At 42.6% G+C, this 22,968-nt stretch overlaps 1 protein-coding gene across 2 annotated transcripts in view; it reads left to right on the forward strand.

The window, feature by feature from the left end:
- The first annotated feature begins 5,130 nt into the window (after positions 1 to 5,130).
- MDN1 (midasin AAA ATPase 1) overlaps positions 5,131 to 22,968 on the forward strand; it is a 135,845-nt gene continuing 118,007 nt past the window's right edge. For both annotated transcript variants that reach the window (XM_043890266.1, XM_043890268.1), the window contains exons 1-5: positions 5,131 to 5,410; positions 11,484 to 11,710; positions 19,385 to 19,609; positions 19,970 to 20,077; positions 20,157 to 20,349. In XM_043890266.1, coding sequence (XP_043746201.1) covers positions 5,309 to 5,410; positions 11,484 to 11,710; positions 19,385 to 19,609; positions 19,970 to 20,077; positions 20,157 to 20,349 — 855 coding nt within the window. In that variant the 5' untranslated portion in view covers positions 5,131 to 5,308. The remainder of the gene's footprint in view (positions 5,411 to 11,483; positions 11,711 to 19,384; positions 19,610 to 19,969; positions 20,078 to 20,156; positions 20,350 to 22,968) is intronic.

Genomic DNA, 22,968 nt, shown 5'->3' on the forward strand with positions numbered 1-22,968 from the left:
ATGGCAGGTAGCCTAGGAAATTGATTTTATACTATTTAGGAGATGAAAGTGATAAAACATAGCAACTGATTGAATACTGGTTTTCAGCATGAGTACTTGATGGCAGTCATCAAAGAAAAATTATTGAGAACACAGCATATGTGCCTCAAAAATAAAGGTTTCCAGCAAGATTATCTTCCAGAAAAGAATAACCTTATCATTTAAGCCTTACAAAGTCTCTCATTGTTACCGGTACTCTCGTAAATACTTTACATTGAGCAGAAAGTAGTATTCGGTTTAAAAATATTTCCTTGGGGAATTCCCTGGTGGTCCAGTGGTTAGAACTCTGTGCTTTCACTGCTATGGCTTGAGTTTATTCCCTGGTCAGGGAGGGAACTAAGATCTTGCAGCTAAGATTCTGCAAGCCCTGGCAAGGAAGGTGGGGTTGGGAGGTGGGAACTACCTGTAAAAATATTTGCTTCAAAAGACCTCATTGCCAATTTGGTAAACTTACAGAAGCCAACTGAAGAAATCAATATTTTTCTTAGGGAAACAGAGTAGTGTAAAACAGTTACATCCTTTATGGAGTCTGAACTCATGATTGCAAATCTTGCTAAAGTAAAAGCAATTTCTGAAGAAGATGTTTATGTAACTAGAAGATACAGTGTTAAGGGGGATAAAAGAACAATGAAAGAATTAGAAAAAGAATATACATATATTTTGCTTGTTTTCATATAGCAACACTTGAAGGATAAATTAGAACCTAATAAACAAACGTACCATATGGAACTGGAAGCCACCATTTAAGTATTTTTACTTAAATAAAAAATTATTTCCACATAAAAATATTAAATGGTGGCTTCAGACACCGCATGGTACCTTTTTTTATTAGGTTCTAATTAATCCTTCAAGTGTTGCTATGCAAAAATAAGCAAAATATATGAATGGAAATATGTATGGTTTTTCTTCCTTTTTTAAAATTACAGTTTCATTGAGATATAATTCACATACCATATATTTTACCTATTTAAAGTGTTAAGTTTGCCTTTTTATAAACTTTTACTTTTAAACTATAGAAGAAAAAAATAAAATAAAATAAACTATATAAGAGCTTCATATATTAAAAGATGAGTTAAATCAGGAAGAAAAAACATTAAAATGGAAAGTAAATCTAAGTAATGAAACTGTGTAAACAAGAGAAATATAACCACATAGACAAAACAATTATTTCAAGTGACATATGAATACAGTGCTCTGACTGTATATCATGAGTGGTATATATTTCTAAGGACAAAAAGAACTGCAAAGAAATCTTATAACTCATGCAGTAGTTTTATTGTTAGTATTAATGTTGTAGTTTTGAAACTATTTTTGTATCTTGTGGAATAAAGAAATATGTAATATTTTAATATTTTTAGGAATTAAGATATTTATTGAAAGAGAAAAGAGATCCAAGGATAAAATCAAAAACATTAGGGGTGAAAACTTATACTATTTTACATGAATTGGAAATGTCAGCATGAGCTCATGATTTTTTAAAATACATATTCCTTATTTCTGTTCCTTAAAGGGTTTGGAAGCAATGATACCTCGACTGCAATATGTCACGAACACACCTAAGACTCAGACTCCTTGTAGTCTGAACAGATCACACCTAAGGGCAGAGAGGAGGATGAAGGAGGAGAGAAGGAGGGGGAATCTATCCAAAGGAACAAGTGCAAGATACTCAGTATCTTGAATGTGGGTAAGAGGCTAGGGTTAACATTTCCAGTGTTAGCATTATAAAAATTCTGTTACTCAAGTCAAATGAAAGTGCTCTGGAAAATTGTTAGAAATCTCAAAAAGTACATCAGCTGTGGTAAATAAAGATAACTGGAAATTATTTGCCACTCCTTCATTGAGAAATGAAGTCTAATTTCCAGTCCCTTGAATCTGGGCTGGCTTTAGCGACTTGCTTGACCATAGGATGCAAGGACAGGGATGTTTTAGGACTTCTAAGACCTTGCAGTTTCTATCCAGGCTTCTTGGAGATCTCTCTCTTCTCAACCTCAAATTGTCATGTAAGCATTCCAGCTTAAAGCTCCAGCTGAGCTCAGCCTTCCAGCCATCCCTGCCAGGATACAAGATGTGTGAGTGAGCCTATCTAGGCCCCACCACATCAGGCCACTAACTAGCTCAATACAATTGAATGCCTTCAGTCAACATCCCACGGAAGACAAGAGCTGCCCGCAGAGCCCTGCTCAAATTCCTGAACCTCATAAGGCGCTGGTGGCGCTGCTGCGGCTGCTGAGTCGCTCAGCCGTGTCCGACTCTGTGCGGCCCCTTAGACGGCAGCCCCCCAGGCTCCCCCGTCCCTGGGATTCTCCGGGCAAGAACACTGGAGTGGGCTGCCATTTCCTTCTCCAACGCATGAAAGTGAAAGTGACAGTGAAGTCGCTCAGTCGTGTCCGACTGTTCGCCACGCCATGGACTGCAGCCCACCAGGCTCCTCTGTCCATGGGATTTTCCAGGCGCCTTCTCCAATTGGTGGCGGCGCTAGTCACTGGTAAAAAACCTGCTTTCCCACGCAGGAGACATGGGTTCAATCTCTGGCTTGGGAAGATCTGCTAAAGGAGGGCATGGCAACCCCACTCCAGTATTCTTGCTTGGAGAATCCCATGGACAGAGGAGTCTGGCGGGCTACAGTCCATAGGGCTACAAAGAGTCTGACACGACTGAAGTGACTTAGCACACACGCACATAAAATAGTTGGTGTTTTAAGTCAGTATAATTTTAGGTAATAATTTGTTACAAAGAATTAGATTACTGGAACAGTTATGGCAACGTCAGAACAAACTGCAGACTTTTATTAAAATTGTTACATGAAATACGAGAATGGAAGGCCAGAGAAAGACTTTAAAGTTTGATGAATTTAAATTAATTATTGCTCCCATTTACAACATATAGTTAAATTCCTTTCAGTATTTTAAACCCCATTTGTAAATGTAATGCATTTGATGTTTTTTAAACACATCATACTTGGAGGACAAACACAAAAGCTGACAAGTAAAACATTCCTAAGAGTTACTGAGTTTAAGCTCATACTACTCTGCCACATGACAGGCCAATAATCAAGAGATCAGTTGTTGGAGCAAGGCATAACAACTTGATTTGGAAAGCCAGCAAACAGAGAAGATGGTGAACTCATGCCCCAAAGAACCATCTTGCCTGAGTTAGAATTCAGGCTCCTATTATACTAAAAGGGAAGGGAGGAAAGTCAAACACTTCCTGGTTCCCATCAGCCTCTGGAGGGGATATGTTCATTTCTTCCTTTCTATAGTCATTCAAAAGTAGCCCTGGTCAGGATGTTTCCTATGAGCTAAACAACAGTGTCGTAGCTTAATGCTCGTTACCTGGAAGCAGGATTCCCAGAGATGGACCATTATGTATAATTTAAACTTACAGGCAGCATCTCTTTTATGATTAACTTGGAATAGAATACAGAAGATTCTTCGGTATTACATAAGTACCTAAACATGTAGTGAAACCTCAAGTTCTTTCAAACATTGTAATACTTTTAACATTTGTCAACCTCTCTGTCTTTTCAACTTAAAATCAAAGGTCTATGAATCTGGTAAACTTATCTGCATTTCAAAGTAATATATCCACCCAGAATGGGAAATCCAGGGAAACTTTGAATACAGTGCATTCACGTCCAGTCACTCAGTCATGTCCAACTCTTTGTGACCTAATGGACTGTACCCTGCCAAGCTCCTCTGTCCATGGGATTCTCCACAAGAATACTGGAGTGGGTTGCCATTTCCTCCTCCAGGGGACCTTCCCAACTCAGGGATCAGAACCCCACCTCCTGCGTTGGCAGGCTATTCTTTACCATTGAGCCACCTGAGAAGACCTTGGAACACAGTACTTCAACACATATCCTCAATTTTAAAGAAAAAAGCAAATAAACAAATTACAGCTTTTGTATCTATCAGAGTATCCACCACACAGGGGAAGATAAAGAAATAGTTCCATCACCCTAGGAAGTGCCGTTAGGCCCTTCTCAGTCCAATACCCCCAAAAGCAACCATTGGTCTGACTTTGTCATTATTTTGGCTTGTTCATAAATGAATTTGACATAAATAAACTTTTAATTTTATGTACTCTTCTACTCCACTCTTCACAGTGCCTTCAGAATATTCAGTGTCCTATATACCACACTTTATTTCATTCCCATGTCAATGAAAATAATCAATAATCTATAAAAGAATAGAAACAAGTTTTATCTCAGCCAAACTAAGGACTAGCCCAGAAGCCAGCTTCCCAGATTACTCTGTGAAGCTGCTCCAGAGAAGCATGGGTTCCAGCACAATTTTATATCTTGTCAAAACAAAGAACATTAAATAAGACATGGTTACAGTTCTTCAAGGTTTAACACACACACACACACACACCAGCAAGTATGAGTCCGCATGGCCTTGGCACTTGGAAAAGGAAGTCTTATCATCAACGTAGGACCAGCATTAGCCTCCCAGAAAGAAAGGCATTTAATCTTTCTTTTTACCACGGACATTCTTTACTCCTTGTCAGTGCGCTCTTCTCTTTAATAATTGAAGCACATATACAATTTATGTTTGCTAGGCCACAAAGAGGCTATTTTCCTTAACATAAAATTCACCTTAACTCATATATAACCCAAAATGACTTTTCTGTATCTCAACATGTGAAAGTTTCTTTTATCACCCATCTTAACACTTATATCCAATATTTATAATAAAACTGCTGCAAGGGCTATCTATGCTTGTTACACTTGTGTGTGAATTTCCACAGGGCAACCGTCTAAAAAGGGGAATTGATAGGTTAGAGGGGGTAAATCTGCTTTTCATTCCTAGCTGATCTTTTCGCCTGCTGAGGCAGAAGGAGGCATGGCGGGCTGAGGATCGTAGGCACACGGCCCTAGGGGCCCCCTAGCTTCTCCTGAATTGCTGTCACGCCACTCTTTGTCGCCGTATCTCCCATCACTGTAACCTCTAGCCTCCACCAGCAAAAACTATTTCTGGAGGAGTCTATGCCGGAACTGTACAGATACTGACGGCCCGCGTTTCCGGTGTCGAGGAGGCGGGGCCGCGATATCCGGTCGGCGCGGTCGCGGGCTGATGATGCAGAGCGCCGCGTGCTCCCCCCACGTGTGCTGCCGCCGCCGCTCTCTGGGTACTAGCGGAGCAGCGGCAGCCGCTTTCACTGGAGACGTAGTTGGTGGCAGTTCCGGCGCGGGTACCTCAGCGGCTCGGGGGTTCTTAGCGCGAAGCAAGGAGCGCCGGTGGCCGCCCGGGGCGGAGGACCCGTGATCATGGAGCACCTCTTCCTGGAGGTGGCGGCCGCGCCGCTGCGGTTAATCGCTGCCAAGAACGAGAAGAGCCGCAGCGAGCTGGGCAGGTTCTTGGTCAAGCAGGTAAGAGGAGGAGCGGGAGGGAAAGAGTTGGGTCGCCCCCCCCGCCTGGCGCGTGCCCCATGGCCCTGCGCGAAGACGCAAGGGACCGGGGAGCGGCGTCTTGTCACTCTGGCCCGCTCCCCAAGGCTGGTCAGGGGCGAGGCGTCCGCGCCCGTCTGAGGAGCCTGGAAGGAGCCTTTTGTTTTTCTGTGGGAGAGTCTTCCCTTCTCTCCACCGATTTATTTCCTTGGAGCATCCTGGCTATGTGCGCCAAACGTAACCTTTAGAGAAAAACGTGGTTTTGGGGGGTTTTTTGTAATTGAGGTTGCGTGTTTGCCCTTTTGACGTTTGTATTACTTAAGCGTGCCGGGTCCAGCCACCTCTGTTAGCTTGGCTGGATGGATGTCTCCTTTCTGCCTTGTTCTGACTTTCTTGCCCACTGACAAGTATTGATTGTATTCCTGCTGGGAGTAAGACACAGTTGTGGCACTTTGCGGATACAGATGAACTCGTTATGGTCTCTGACCCCCAGGTATTTCGTGTCTATTTTTGGAGACACTCATAAACACGGACTACAACTGATGGGCCGAGCGAGATGGTGAGGGCATAATTCGTAAGCCATAGGGATTATGAATTACTTTTCTGGAAAATGGGTGTTCTGGCCTGTTAAGAGCCTTCTCTCGTTGACCACCCGCTATCTGAGTTGAGGATCCTTATCACGCATTTTTTCACCTGGCGTTTTAACTTTCTATTTTATGTTTCCCCACCACACCTGTGAGCTTGAGAGTAGGGGGGAAAAAATTTTTTTTTTTTCTAACTCCGGTATTTGGAACATATATATCCTATTGCTAAGGAAGAAACAGCAGTTTTTCAGGTCTGGAGAGGCCGGGAGCTAACAGGAGAGGCATGTCTGATGACAAATTGAACGTGTATAGCAAAGGGGAGGGAGTAGTGGAAGATATGCCTGGGGTTATCTGGCCTGTGATTTCCCCCAAGGAAGGGATCATTAACATTAACGGAGAGGTCTGGAAAGAAAACTGAGTTTTGATGGGCTGGACTGATGAAAAAATCAATTTATATGAGCTGAGCTTGTGGTGACAGGCTCCTGAACTATGTATTATGGCTAGAAGTATTTTTCTGTAAGTGGGCTTGCATTTGGAGCAGAGGTTCTGAAGCTGGGGATCATGGACCACTGACAGTAGGAGGTTTATTTATGGTTCTTCACAGTAATTGGATAGAAAATTAGTGCTTATGTATTGGGAGTAAAATGAGGAAATGATTCATAGCGTTTTTAAAAAAAGAATCTGAAATTTTGAAGTGTGGGAACCACTCAGGTAGATTCTGGGACTGTATATAGTAATGTTGAGGGACTTGAAAGCTACTAGAAAGTTCAGTTGAATTAAGATTCCGGCCACCTGTGCTTTCCATGTGTCTCTCCTCTGTCTCAGATTCTATCCAATCTGGGAGATGTCTTTCAGGTTTGCTCCTTTCTATTTTCAGTAATGATTTCAAGCCTTTCACTCAGAGAAGAGTTGATTGTGTTGTCATCCTATTTTTCTCCTATTTGGGGAAACAGTGATTTTTAATGGAGAGCAAAGACTTTTTTTTCCCACCACTGAACCTCGTGATTTTAGTTCCCCTGCCAGAGATTGAACCTGGGCCCTGGACAGTGAAAGCATGGAGTCCTAACCACTAGACCACCAGGGAACTCCCAGCAAAGATTTTGAAACCTTACTTCTCATGGAGTTTGGGATCTGAAGTAAAATTTTAGAATGTGCTTCCTTTGTTCTTCTTAGCTGGTGACACCCCCGTCTCTGTCCAGTCCCTTGTTACAGAAAACTGAGTGTCCTCAACTCTTCTCACTCCTTGTCCGTCACATACAGCCAAGTCCTCCTGATTTTCCTTCCTTGGTATTGAATCTGTGCTTTCTCTTCATCCTTACTACTGCTAACATCCTACAGTTCTGACTCTTAATTCCAGCACGGGGGTTTTCTTTCTAGCACTATCAAGCAATTCTCAGACACCAGCTTGTGTCCTACAATTTAACTCAGTTCTGATGCTGTTTACCTGTGGAAAGTGTCAGTTCCTTCAGAGTAAAGGCTTAGCCCTAAAAGACTTCTCCCGCCCTCACCTGCTCTTCTGACCAGCTGGCCTATAAATTGGGGGTTCCAAGAAATTCTTTCTTGGGTTTGATTAATTTGCTAGAGCAGCTCACAAAACTTGGAGAAATATTTCACTTTTTAGGACAGCCATCCCTGAAGCTCTCCGAACCACATTCTTTGGTGTTTTTATGAAAGCCTCCTTCACAGGCACCATTGACTAAATCTCTGGCCATTGGTGATTCAGCTCTTAATCTCTAGCCCCTCTGCCCTCCTCGGAGGTCAAGGCATGGGGATGAAAGTTCTAATCCTCTAATCACGTGATTGGCTCCCAGCTTAGCCGCTTTCCAAAATTCACTGTGTTACTGTAGCATATTTCTCTCACCACAGGAAATTCCCAGAGTTTTAGGTACTTGGACAGATGTGGAGTTTTGAAGACTAAGTATGTTTTTCTTTTTTCTTTTACTGTAAATCACAGAATCACATCTTGTGTCCTTGATCGCTGTCTATGTTGAGGAAGAGCAGAGTGCTTGAGAGCATGTATGGGTAGTGGGACTGAAGGATGGGAGCAGATCAGATTCTTTTTTTGGTTTTGTGTTTTGGCAATATATGTGGCATGCAGGATCTTAGTTCCCCTACCAGGGATTGAACCCACTCACTCCCTTGGCAGTGAAAGCACAGACTCTTGACCACTGGACCATCAGGGAAGTCCTTCTCTTCTCTTTCCTTATTATTGTTGTTTACTCACTAAGTTGTGTCCGACCCTTTTGCGACCCCCATGGATGGTCATAGCCCACCAGACTCCTTTGTCCATGGGATTTCCCAAGCAAGAATACTGGAGTGTGTTACCATTGTTTTTGGGGCCTTCCGCAAGTTGCTCAGCTCTCCTAAGCCTCAGTTTCTTGTTTTGCATTACGTGTGATAGTTGCTCAATAGTTACAGAGTAGTTAAAAGCAGAGATTCTGGAGCCTGGGATGCGATTCCTGGTTCTACTCTCAGCTTTATGACCTTATCCCTTTTTTTTATTTTTCAGTTTCCTTATCTGTAACATGGGGATAATTTACCTACCTCACGGGTTGCTATGAGAGTTAGGTGCCTAGGGCGAGTGTTGTCTATAAAAGTGGCTGCTGCTGCTATCGCTGTTATAAGGTTGTGGAACCTAGACGATGCGTTCGAGGGGCTTCCCACAGTGCCTGACCACAGAGAGCAATCGGTACATGTGAGCTAGAATTGGGGCTTTTTAAAGACAGCTTTGAGGTGTAGCTTATATGCCGTATACTTCATCCATTCACGTGTGCAGGTCAGTGGCTTCCGCTCTGTTCACAGGGGTGTGCGGCTGTCACCGCAGTCCGTTTTTGAACATTTCTGTTACTTCAAAAAGAAGCCCCTCTTCCTTTTAGCTGTTATCTCCCACCCTATTCTGGCCACTTAATATAAGTCATCATTAATAAGACAAATCTGAATCTATCACTATTCTGTCTAAAAGCTCTCCATTATCTCCAGAATCAAAATCTAAACTTTCTAAGATAGCATATGATTTTTTTTTAATTAAAAAAAAAACAACTTTATTTTCTGTTAACCTTATTTCCATTTTCTTTTTTGAAGTGTTTTTTTCTCCCCCCGCCTGGTGACTCTCAGCTCGGGGAATTTTACTCTCTGGGGCAAGTCTAGAGACGTTTTAAAAATTTTCACAACCTGTGATGGTGATATTGGCATGTAGAGCGTAGAGGCCAGGGATGCTGCTAAACATCTTTTTAATACACAGGGTAGCCTTCATAGCAAGGAAAGTATCCAGCCCTAAATGTCAGTATTAAAAATTAAGATATTAAAAATTAAGAAAGAAACCTAAATGTGCATGGATCTAATAATAAAATACAGTGGAAATGAATGAAATAGGAAATGGATAAACTGTATAGGAAACCATTGAAACCAGAAGTTGATTCTTTGCAAAGGTTGACCAAGAATAAAAGTGAAAAATCCAAATTATTAGGAATGGAAGAAGGCCACCATTACAGATTTTAAAAAGAATAGAAAGATAAGTGACTAATATGAAAAATGTTATGCCAATATATTAGGCAGTTTAGATGATAAGGGCGTTGGAGGAATGCCAATTAACAAAGCTCATTCAGGAAACAGAAAAACAAAGTATGGATAGAACAGAACTACCTCAAGCTGATAAAGAGGGTCCACAGAAACCATCATTAATACAGGAACAACCCTATTTAAAAACGGGTAAAAGATTTGAACAAATTACATCACAGAAGACAGATGAGTGGCTGTTAGACACTTTATACTGTACACCACTCCACCTCCACTAGAATGGCCAAAATTAGGACTGATAGCACTGTGTATTTGTGAATTTATATAGCAGCTGAAGCACTGAGGCGTTGCTGGTGGGGATGTGAAATGGTACAAATACTTTGGAAAACAACTTCTGTTAAACATTGAGTGTCTGACCCTTTGTGACCCCGTGGACTGTAGCCCACCAGGCTCCTCTGATCACGAAGTTCTCCAGGCAACAATAGTGGAGTGGGTAGCCTTTCCCTTCTCCAGGAGATCTTCCCAACCCAGGGATTGAATCCAGGTCTCCTGCATTGCAGACAGATTCTTTACCATTTGAGCCACCAGGGAAGCCCAAGAAATTTCTTCAAATTTTTTTAAAATTAAAAATCAAAATTTAGACAATTCCCTGGTGTTTCAGTGATTAGGACTCTGTGTTTTCACTGCTGAGGGCCAAGGTTCAATCCCTGATTGGATACTAAGATCCTTCTTGCCACGTGGCATGGCCAAAAAATAAAAGTCTTGGAAATATGTCCGTAAATGTTTTGTACGTGAATGTTCGTGATGGCTTTATCGAGGATAGGTGGAAACAGTGCAAATATCTATCAACATGCGAATGGATAAACACGTTGTGGTACATTCGTACAGTAAAATACTAGTAAGAAATAAAATGGAATAAGTTACTAATACTACATACAAGAACAGCTTTGGAACTTTGGAAAAAGTTACAGTATTTTTGAATATGGTATTTAGGTTGTGTTCCAGCTGTACTCCTATAGATAACCATTTAGAATCAAACACTTTAGGTAAATTCATAGCATTGGGCTTGGTGGGTCAGAGGGTACGCCCCTCAGGTAATTTAAACCCACTGTCACATTGCCTGGCAAGGGTTGTGCAGAACTGCTTATGCTCTAGCAATATGAGACATTTTTCATACTTTTCAGTTTTCCTTTTTATGTTCCTGGACATTTTGGTCCCAAACACTAGAACTTTGTGGTTTATTTCATCTTGTATATCAAAGTGTGCCTGTCTGCTTTAGACCTGTCTTGTTTATTAATTAAAGTCTGATGTCTTCATGGGGATATATCTTCATTCATTTCCAGGAATTGATTTCTAATATCTGTTCTTTCCTCAAGAGAGCTGGCAGTTTTGCATACGAACTGTACTTTTTCCTCATCTAACTACTGTTTTCCTTCTGGACAAAGGAGTTGGGGGAAGCACTGGCTTCCCTGGAAACTGTTATGACTCTGTAACAGATTCTTTTTCAAGGAAGCTGAAGCTGTCTAGCATTTTACATGGACTCCTGATGTCGGTCCTTTTACCTCAAACCCCAGTGGGCTGAAACTTATTTGTTACAGCCTTTACGTTTGATTGGGGCTTTCCTTGTGTGGCTCAGCTGGTAAAGAGTCCACCTGCAATGTGGGAGACCTGGGTTCAATCCCTGGGTTGAGAAGATCTCCTGGAGAAGAGAAAGGCTGCCCACTCCAGTATTCTGGCCTGGAAAATTCCATGGACTGTACAGTCCATGGGATGGCAAAGAGTCAGACACAAATGAGCGACTTTCATTTTCAGTTTATATTTGATTCACTAGTCCTATTGCAAAGAAACCCCACTGTGTTTTGCAAAATAAACTCAGTTATGAAGTCTGGAAATCGAATATAAGCTAGGACTCTGTTCTGCAGCAGACACTCATGAATCTGTTTTGCCTTTCTCAGGTGTGGACACCTCAGGATCGCCAGTGTGTCTTGAACACCTTAGCGCAGTTACTTCTGGATAAGGACTGCGCTGCGCTGATCGGCCGCCAGCTGCGCCCTCTGCTTTTGGACTTGCTGGAGAGGAATGCTGAGGCCGTTAAAGCCGGAGGCCAGGTCAGCCATGATTTACACGAACGGCTGTGCGTGTCTATGAGCAGGCTCGTTGGCAGCCATCCTGACGTCCTCCCGTGAGTAACGGCTGTGTTCTTCACGTTTCTCCTTGAGGTGGCAGACCCCGCACTCTGCCGGAAGTAGGGAGGGGTCTGAGTTGAGATGAAGCGAAGAGGGGAAATACAGAAAGGGGAGAAAGGAGTGTTTTATAAAAATAGTCACAGAAGAAGCCATCTATCCAGCTCAGTTCAGTGACCATTTACTAGGTTTGAAGTCTTGGCCATCACGATAGGCCTGGAGAATATGAGAGGACATCTCCCCTACCCTCACGGATTCTGTCATCTGGCAAGAAAGGCATGTAAGGTAGATTTAAATGAGTTTTAGCTGAGACTCTTAGAGCATCCACTTCAGATGTGTGAGATTCTCGCTGGAGCAGCTGTAGGGGGTGGCTTACAAGATCTCTCGTGTCTCTTCCCACTTTCTAGAAATCTCTTCACATCCAAAGTGTGATAAGAAGTTGTGTTGGAACTGGATTCTGATGTATTTCTCATTTCACCTCCTGTCTGTCCAGCTGGGGCTGGTTCACCCTTCCTTAGGCAATCTGGTGGTCTCTTGTTCCCATGGGGTCATCCCAGTGAGCCAGACTTAGTGTGGACGCCCAGTGGGCAGAGCGTCCCGCAGCCCAGAGCTCCTCGTTCAAGCCGTCTTCCTGCCTCAGCTTCCAACTAGCTGGTTCTATAGACACGTGCCACTGCTCCTGGTTTTCTCAAATTGATAGGTTTGTGTGGAATAGTCAGAAGAGGCAGCTACGTGAGTGTGAGTGGAAGTCGCTCAGTTGTGTCTGACTCTTTGCAACTCCATGGATAGTCCTTGGGATTCTCCAGGCCAGAATACTGGAGTGGTAGTCATTCCCTTCTCCAGGGGATCTTCCTAACCCAGGGATCGAACCCAGGTGTCGACGTTGCGGGCAGGTTCTGTACCAGCTGAGCCACCAGGGAAGCCCGAATCAGCCATATCCGTGCATATATCCATTCTCTTCCGGACGCCATCCCCATGTAGATCATTGCAGAGTATCAGAGACTGTCCTGTGCCCTACAGTAGGTTTGTATTGTCTGTTTTATATATAGTACTGTGTATACGTCAGTATCAGTCTCCCAGTTTATCCCGCTCAACCTCCTCACGCCCTTGGTAATCGTAAGTTTGTTCTCTGTATCTGTGACTCAAATTCTGTTTTGTAAATAGGTTCGTTAGTACCATTTTTTTTTTTTAGATTCTACATAGAAGCGATATCATGTGACATTGTTTTTCTCATATCTGACTTCACTCAGTGGAGCATTTCTTATTAGTCATCATCAACATAATAAGTACACTTTGGCTTTCCTGCAAGTATGATCTCTAGTCTGATCCTTTGATGAGGGGATAAGAAATGAAGACTTGAGGGAACCGTAATTTGTGTGAGCTTTTCTAAAAGAGGAGGAAAAAAAATGGGCCTAGTTGTTTGAGGGAACTAAAGCATCCACAGCAGAATTAAAGGTCACCATCATGCGTAGTGTCAGGAACCTGTTCTCTGGGCTGGTTGAGGATCCAGATTGTGGCCTCACTGGCTGCTTCCATCACTTAGGTGTACTTGCCTGTGGAACTGTTTCACAAGATGTGCTGACTTCTCTGCTCACCCTGTAGGACTGACCTGTGCGTAATTGAACTCCCCCTTCTCTTGAGCCTTAGTGGTAGAGTGCTTTCAGATTGTGTTTGAGAATCACTAAAATGATAAAGTAGCTACATCTGGTTTCCCATCAGCTTCAGTTTTATGTTCTTATTAAGTGAAGGTGAGGCACCACTACTGTTTCTTCTTTTCCCTTTGCCAAGGCAATAGGTTTTATTTATGCTCCCACCTTGTTCCAAAAATTATGTAACGTGCCCATTAGAGTAACTTAAAGACAAGCAAAAAAAGAAAAACAAAAGCACCATGTGTGAGTGTGTGTGAGTGATGAGTCAGGCGGCACATACCGTGAACTATAGGTCGTGATGTGGAATGGGATTTTGATTTTTAGTTTTAAAAAATGTAGCTGATCAGTTTCACCTGTGCTCTAAATTTCTTCTGGAGGAAATTACCAAACGTATTAGGATTATACCTAATATATCTAGATAGGATGCAGTCCTTCATTCAGTAGATGAATACAGGAGTCTTCCCTTTGCGCTCTGGGATGGTGGCAGTGAGAGTCACACGTTATGGGTTTCTGTCCTTGTGAACAACAGGATGTGTGAGCCAAATACTTACGGGGAGCAAGAAGTCGTTAAATTAAGAAAAATGAGTGTGTTATCCTCTTGGAAATAGCATTTCCTACTGCCAAACTTTGGAGGAAGAATAAGGAGGGAAGAATGAAGACTTGAGAGATGGGATGGGGATGAAAATCTGTGAGAGAGACTCTGGAGAGGAGGAACCCCGTCAGGCTTCCTCTTACTGTGATGACATTCATTTTCCAGTTCACACCTCTTTCTGAGGCCAGGGTGCCTACCTATGTGGAGTTTCCATCAGGTATCTCAGTAGTAACAAGGTCTTTCTTTTTATTCCCTTGCTTATGCATTAGTGGCCCCTGCTCCCCCTCAGCTTTATTGAGATATAATTGACATAAAACATTTCTGTGTACGTTTAAGGTGCACGGTGTGGAGATTTGAGGTGCACATTGCAGGACGTTGACTACAGTGACAGTTAATACAGCCGTTGCCTCACGTCATTACCGTTCTGTTGTTCTTCATAACTTTGTCATCTTCAGTCCTCAGTGCCTCTTTTACTCTTTGGCAGATTCTTTGTCAGGACTCTGAGAACACTCTTGGTCTGTTGATGCTTTCTCTATTCTGATACACTAGTTTTGGTTTCAGAGTTCTAATTTTAAAAAAATCATCCAGTCCTGTTCCTGACTTGGTTCCTGTGTTCCCAGATTTCTTCAGCTGTAACTTTGTAAGTGGTTTCAGATGGTTAAGGTGCTACATTATTGTTGTTCAGTCACCTGGTGTTTGACTCTTTTGCGACCCCAGGCTCCTCTGTCCATAGGATTTTCCCGGATAGACTACTGGAGCGGGTTACCATTTCCTTCTCCAGAAGATCTTCCCGACTCAGAGATCAAACCTGTGTATCCTGCGTTGACAGGCGTACTCTTTACCGCTGAGCCACCAGGGAAGCCCCCAGTGTACGCATTGTGTGTTGATGTTTTTTCCCCTTGAGTGTTCTCTCAGGAGGGTAACCTGATTTTTAAGTTCTGATTGTACCTTACTCTTATATTTTGCATCTTTTAGTTCTTTGCTTTTTGTTTTAGTTTGCTCTCCCCCTTTCTTATTTCTCTCCATTCCCTGGTTCTTGCAAATCCTTTTAACACGTAGTCCTTTCAGCCATGGCTTGCAAATCTTGTGAAAGCTGTCTTTCATTAGTGAAGAACAACCACCCCTAAATAACTTGCCCTAAATCCCCTTACTAGAAAGTGGCAGAGCTGGAATTCAGTCTTAGGTTTAGCTGCCTCCAAAGCCCACGCTCTTTTTTCCTACTTTGGTGCTGCCCACTCGTCCTCATTCATGTATTTGTTGACTGATTTATACAGAACTTGATCTGAACAGCATGTTAGAGCTAATGATTATATTTATATTCCCAGAAGGAAAAGAATACAGCATTCCTCCTTTATCTGTGGTTTCCTTATCAGTGGTTTCGTTTCCCATGGTTTCAGTTGCCTGAAGTCAACCATATCCAAAAAAATTAAGTGAAAAGTTGCAGAGACAGTTTATAAGTTGTAACCTGCCTGCGGTTCTGAGTAGTGTGATGGAATCTTGTCGTGTCCTGTCTGGAGCGTGAATCCTCTCTTTCTCTGGCACATCCGTGCCCTATTTGCCGCCCACCCACCTGTCACTTAGGAACTGCCTGGGCCATGGTGTTGAAGTGCTTGTGTTCAGGTGACCTTTATTTCACTTAGTAATGGCCCCAAAGCAGGAGAGTAGTGATGCTGACAACTTGGATAGCCTGTGGCTGATTTATAAATTAAACGTTAACCTAAGTATGTATGTATGGGAAAAAACAGCGTGTGCGGAGTTCAGTACCACCCGCGCTTACAGGCATCCCCCGGGGTCTTGGATCACGGCCCCCGTGGACAGGGGGCCGACTGCAGTCACCCAGGTTGCTTTGGGTTGCACTCGGTTACTTTCGTGGCTTCAGTTTCTCATTTGCTGTCAGCTCGTCCTGGACATGCGGCTCCACATCCGTGCTCTGTCTTTGATTGGAAGGAGCAGTGGTGGGTGGGCCCAGCAAGGGTCTTCTGTGAACAGTAGCAGGGACAGTGCTGTGGGAGGGCCTGCTTCGTGTGTACACGACTGTGCGTGCGGACAGTCAGGCTGAAATCAGGCTTGCGTGGACCTGAAGGAGGACCAGAAGTAGTCTTGCTTTTATACACCTCTGCTTCAAAACTGCGTTCAGGAGTGCTGGAAAGTAACACATACTTAATTTTAGATTTCCTTTCTCCCTCTGAGAACTCTGGTAGCATTCTTCTGAGAAAGAGAGTATCATCTTTTGATTACAGAAGCACCATATTCAAGTAACACTCAGTATAAAATTGTAAAAAGCAAAAGGTCCTCTCCACCCTGAAATTCTACTCTTCAGAGGTAATTTGGTAGTATTAATTTGGTATTTTTTCTCCCAAATCCCTTTTCTTTTTCTTATTCTTACATGCATCTGAGAGTGTGCACGTCGATTTTTATGTGCATATATTTTAAAAAATTGCTCTATTGAGATGTAGTTTATATACCACAGAAGTGTGCAATTCACTGGGTTTTTGTATATTTGCAGATAGGTGCAACCATTACCACAGCAAATTTTAGAACATCTGTGCACATATTTTTAAAATACAATTTTAATAAAATTAAAAAACATTTGGTTACATACTAATTCTAATAAAAATACATACTATAATTTTTAACCTGCATCTTGTTTTTAAATTTAGTCACATATGGCCATCTTTGCCTCAGTAAATGAAACTGTTTAAAAAGTTGTGTTGTATTTTATCACTTCTTATCCCTTTGTTGGGCAATTAGGTTGTTTTCTGAATTTTTGATGTATAATAAGACATTGAACATCCTTGAGCATGAAAATTTTGTGGATCTGCTGTGGGAGTTAGGAGTGTGGATTTTGGAACTGAATGGTGGTATTCTGGTAATAATGTATGTTTATATAGGCTTTAGGATGTTAAAGTAAGTAGATAAGCACTATCTTTTTGATCTTTGTACTGTGACCTATTCAGGCGCTGTTAGTTCCATTTCAGGTCTTCAGAGGGGTTAGCTGAGTGAACTAAGTTGTTCTAAATGTCAGGGCCTGGACTGGACTCCAGGTCTTCCCTCTAGATGCGTGAAGGAGTGTGACAAGTTGCCCAAGTAAGTGACTCATCCAAGGTTAGATATTTAACAGGAATGGTGTTCCTTGTTGCATTTTAGACCTTACGACTTTTAGTCTTATCCTTGGAAAGAGACCATTCTCCATATTCTCGAATATTCTCTAGGGAAGAATCTGATTTTGTTATTCTCTGGCTAAGTGTGCTTTATTGGTCCATCCATCATTGGTTAGGTCAGAATTTTAGAGCACTCTCTAAAAATGATGGGTCTCTAGAGAGGAGGGGTACTGTAGTCTACTAAGATCAGCAGGGCATGTCAGCCAGGCCTCTTTTCGCGTGCTTCCGACGGACCACAGTCTTCCTCCACTTGCCGCACAGGCTTATGGCCCTCGCCGGGCCACTCTGCTCATTTCCCCGTATCCTCAGAGGCCTCGTGGGTCAGGCTGATGACTTGGTTGCTGCTTATCTGCCTACATGTTTGTTGCTGTCTGTCGGTTCCACATGTGCTGCCAACACCAGCCCACCTCTCCCCCCGCCCCGACACCTGCCGCGTCTCCCTTCCAAGCCACAACTGAATCTTTATTTTCTGGCCACACTGCGTGGGCTGCAGGATCTCAGTTCCCTGACCAGTAATGAGACCCATGCCCCCTGCAGTGGAAGCGCAGAGTCCAATCGGCAGGAAATTCCCTCACAGTATTCCTTATAATCTGTTTTGTTTTTGTGGCATCCGTAATGTCCCTCTTTCAAACAATTTCTGATTGTTGGTTTTTTTTGTTTGTGAGATCTTAGTTCCCCAACCAGGGATGGGACCCGTGCCCCCTGCATTGGGAGTGTGGAGTCTTAACCACTGGCCCTCCAGAGAAGTCTGCTGATTGTTGTTTTTTGAAGCTTTTATTTTTTTCTTAGCCACAGAGTTTATCACTTTTCTTGACCTGTTCATAAACCAGTTCTTAGTTTTGTTGATTATTTTTCCCTGTTGCTTTTCTAGTTTCTGTCTCTGCTGTTAATCTTTATTATTTCCTTTCTTTTGTTAGCTTTGTGTTTATTCTTTTTTTTTTTTTGGTTCTTTGAGGTCTAAAGTTAGGTTGTTATCTTGAGGTCTTTTTAAGTATACAAGTTTGTAGCTATAAACTTCGCCCTCAGCATTGCTTGTGTTGTATCCCATAGGTTTTGGTGTGTTATATTTTTCTTTTCATTTGTTTTCCTTGCAACTTCTCATTTGACCCATCAGTCATTTAAGAGTCTTGTTTAATTTCTACGTATTTAGGTTCTCTTTCTGCTGTCACTTTCTAGTTTCATTCCTTTGTAATCTGTACAATTATACAGAAGGTACTGTGTGTCATTTCAGCACTGTAAAGTCTTTTGAGAGTTGTTTTGTGTCCTTGCATGTGCTGTATTCTGGAGGATGTTCCGTGTGCAAGTGAGAAGAATATATATTCTTCTGTTGTTGGGTAGAGTATTCTGTACATACCTGCTAGATGCCTTTGCTCTGTAGTGTTGTTCAAGTTCTCTGTTTCCTTATTGATCTTTTTTCTCATTATTCCATATATTTAAAGCCTGTTTGACTGATATCAATATAGTCATTCTTGCTCCCTTTGGATTACCGTTTGCACAGATATTTTTTTTTTCATCTCCTCACTTTCAGCCTATGTGTAGCCTTGGATCCAAAGTGGGTTTCTCGTACATAGCATATTGTCTGATGGGTTTTTTTTTTTTTAAATCCATTCAATCTGTGTCTTTTGATTAGGAGTAAATCAGTTACATTAAAAGTAATTACTTATAGAGAAGGACTTACGTTGCCGTTTTATTTTCTGTATGTCTTGTAGCTTTTGGTCCCTCTTTTCCAGTCTTAACTACCTTTGCGTCTCATGAAGATCTCCTCTTCATCTTTTAAGATGCAGCCAAAGCGTCTCTTCTCGGCTTTCTCGGGCTCAGCTCAGTCCCTGTTCCTTGTGCTTCACTTTGTCTCTGCGACTCCCTTCCTTCCTAGATAGCAGCTTCCTCACGGGAGGCATCTTCTTGGTTTTGTACCTCCAGGACTTAACGCGGTGTCTGAAACAGTGTCTGACTCATAGTGAGACGTCAATAAATACTTGTTGAAAATGTGTGTATTTTCAGTAGTAAACACTTGTGATAAGTTCTTGTGGTTTTTGTTTCCTGTTAGTCAGATATCTCATGCTGCAATTCTGGTTCCTGAACTCAAGCGGAATACAATCTTAGGACTAAGTGGCTTTAAGCATTCATCTCTTTTGGCTTGTAAACTCTTGAGAGTTACCGTTACACTCTGTTGTTTTATTCCATTAAAAATGTATATATATGTGTGTGTATATATATATATAAAAATATAATATTCTTACCAACCAATGAAAACTCTTTTTCTTTCTGAAGGTTTGCCCTGAGGTATTTCAAGGACACATCTCCAGTCTTTCAGAGGCTCTTCCTAGAGACTTCAGATGCAAACCCAGTCCGGTACGGGCGCAGGCGGATGAAGCTTCGGGACCTCATGGAGGCAGCTCACAGGTTTCTGCAGCAGGAGCAGTCTGTATTCCGGGACCTCTGGGACTGGAGCGTGTGTGTCCCGCTCCTCAGGAGCCACGACACCCTGGTCCGCTGGTGCGTAGCTGGTGGCCTGTTCCTGTCCTTCTAGTGTGGGGACAGTTGCAGGACCCTGGAGTTGTGTGCGTGAGGAGGAAAAGGAAACCATTGAAAATACGTTGTTTTTGTTCTGCTGCCTTTGGGGTTCTTACTCCCTTTCATGTGTCATTTCAGAGGGAAATCAGATGATGTGAGTGGGATCCCATTGTTCTTATGTTCCATCAAGTGAATTCACTGTGCCCTATTTGTGATTTCTGCCCTTCCCTGTGTTAAATTCCATAAGATTTCCTTTTTGGGTGTTCAGCTGGCTAGTAAATTTTCTTTAATTCTTTAGACTCCACTGCAGATCCTGAGTTTATATACTTTGGTTTTCTCCAGGTACACGGCCAATTGTCTTGCTTTGGTCACCTGTATGAATGAGGAACACAAGTTATCGTTCCTGAAGAAGATTTTTAATAGTGAAGAACTGATCCATTTCAGGTTAAGGTAAGCAAGAGCATTCCTAGAGATGTCAGCGTGGCTTTTCTGGGCATTAGAGCCGTTGACGAGCTCCTCATCCCCTCAGGTTACTTGAGGAGGCCCAGCTGCAGGACTTGGAGAAGGCCTTGGTGTTGGCCAACCCAGACGCACCCCTTTGGCGGAAGGACAAGGAGCTGCAGTACCCCACAGGACACCTTGTGTCGGCAGACCTCTGCTCCAGGGTCACCGCTGTCTGCGGGGTGCTGTTGCCTGGGCAGCCGCCCGCCGCCGAAGAGCAGGTACGTTGGCATCAGTGGTAGGTGTGCCGTCTTCCATCTGAACACCGCGTGTGTATTTTCCCATGGCTGGGCTTTGTGATTTATGTGTGAGCAAAATTGAGTTTGCCCAATTACTGTCCACTTAGAGAAGTATTCCAGGAGAGTAGAATTCACCCAGGACCCTCCTCTATGATAGTCCTGTTGTCCCTGTTTAGTGTGGAATTAGAAATCGTAATGATGCCTGTGCGTCAGGCTCTTAACTTGGGCAGAACTCCTCCATATATGACTTGTTTACTTGCTTTAGCAGCTATTTGAAGTTGGGTGGCACACACCGTGATGCCATATCTATATAAAACTAAGGCAGAATGGGGCTTCTTAGGTGGCGCTAGTGGTAAAGAACCCACCTGCCAATGCATGAGACTCAAGATATGTGGGTTCAATCCTTGGGCGGGGAAAATTCCCTGGCGGATTATATGGCAACCCACTTCAGTTTTCTTGCTTGGAGAACTCCCATGGACAAAGGAACCTGGTGGGCTACGGTCCATAGGGTGGCAAAGAGTCAGACGCCAGTGAAGCTTCTTAGCACAAGGCAGAGTGACTTGCCCAGGGCCCTTGGGCTGCCCTCTGGCAGAGATGGGGCTCGGCCCGGGTATTACTGCCAGCAGCCTCTTCTTGTCAGAGCATTCTCTGCCTGTGGTGTGGGAGGCCTGCATCTGCAGTGAACTTGTCCCCGCCCTAGTAAATGACCTTTCCAAGAAAGTGGCTCCATGCTACACGTTGGAAAGGCCCCTCTGTTTCCCCAGCAGTCTGTAGTCAGTTCGTCAGATATACCTAGTTTTCTCCCTGGAACAAGTCCTGGGTCATTCCGTGATCATCAGTTTGTATCTGGGAAGTACAATGAAAAGGATTAGTATAAAATAGATAGAAAAAAGTGCACATCTTGAGTGTACAGCTGCATGATAATTCATAAGCTAGATATATCTGTTGCCAGCACTAAGACAGCAGTATTTGCGAAGCCCCTGGTATTTCCCTGTGGTCAGGAAGACTTCCCCACCCCTCTTTAACCACTCTCCTAATATAGACAGATCCTAAGTAGACAGAGGATGAGATGGTTGGATGGCATCACTGACTCAATGGACAGGAGTTTGAGCAAGCTCCAGGAGATGGTGAAGGACAGGGAAGCGTGGTGTGCTGCAGGCCATGGGGCCGCAGAATCAGGCCGTGACTTAGTGAGTAAACAACAAACAACAACAACATAGGTTAGGTTTGGAGCGTTGGCACTTTAACACTGGGAAGGAGTCAGCTTGGGGTGGGCCTGCTGGTGGATGGCAGCGGCAGAGCGCCCGGGCAGAAGTGCGGCTGGAGCGGCGGCCCGGCCCGCTAGTCGCCGAGAGTCACAGCTCCGCAAAAAGTTCAGCAGCTTCCAGCGCCAAATCTCACTTTGTCCTTACACATCTTTAGGGGAGAAGCTCTGTTTGAGGAGTTACCATTCCTTAAAAGGTCATAATTCCAAGAGATGCTTTCTTCTGTGTCAGTAGGTGGATGATGATTAAATTTTTTGAATTTAATTTAATTTAAATTTTTTGTGGTAAAATGAATGTAACGTTTGCCATCTTTTAACATTTTTAAATGTACACCTCAGTAGTGTTGAGTGTTTTTACACTGTTGCACAAACAAGCTCCAGAACTTTTCATCTTGTAAAACTAATATTGGACATCTTCCTAGTGGGGCATAACTTACAGAGATATTCCCCATCCCATCCCCTAGAGCCAATAAAAATAAAAACAACTTTTCAAGGAAAAAAAAAACCAAAACTAATATTACCGATTAAACATATTGGGTGCATTATGATTATGATTATTATTTTACTTTTTGTTATGGAAGATGTTAAACATATTTCAAAGTAGAAATAGTAGTATAATGAATTCACATGTAGTTATTCAGCTTCACTAATTATAAATTCACGGTCAGTTATATTGCATTTATATTTCTGAAGACTCCTCACACTATATTATTTTGAAGCAATTCCCAGATACCACGTTATTTCTTAATTAAATATTAATTAAAGTATTATAATTTATTGTAATGTACTATATATAATATATAGTTATTATTGTAATATAAAAATGTCCTTAATTAAATAGGCGTGCCTTGCTTCATTGCGCTCATGGATATTGCGTGGTGTTTTGTTTGTATTGTTTTTACAGACTGAAGAATGTGGCATCTCAGCCTTAAGCGAGTCTGTTGGTCCCGTTTTCCCAACAGCATTTGCTCACTTAATGTTTCTCTGTCACATTTTGGTAATTCTTGAAATATTTAAAACTGTTTAATTACTGTTATATTTGTTATGGTGATCTGTGACTGATGATCTTTGCTACTGTTGCAAAGATTTCAATTCAGTGAAGTCTCAGATGATGGTTAGCATTCTGAGCAATAAAATGTCTTTTAAATGAAGGTATGTACATTGTTTTTTAGCCATAAAACTGTTGCATGCTTAATGGACCAGAGTATAGTGTGAATATAACTTTTATATGCACTGGGAAATTGAAGGTTTTGTGTGATTTGCTTTATTATGATATTTGTTTTATTGCTGTGGTTTGGAATTCAACCTGCAAAATCTTTGAGGTATGCCTGTAGTTT

This window comes from Cervus elaphus, chromosome 28 (assembly GCF_910594005.1).
Source record: "Cervus elaphus chromosome 28, mCerEla1.1, whole genome shotgun sequence".
Taxonomy (NCBI): domain Eukaryota; kingdom Metazoa; phylum Chordata; class Mammalia; order Artiodactyla; family Cervidae; genus Cervus; species Cervus elaphus.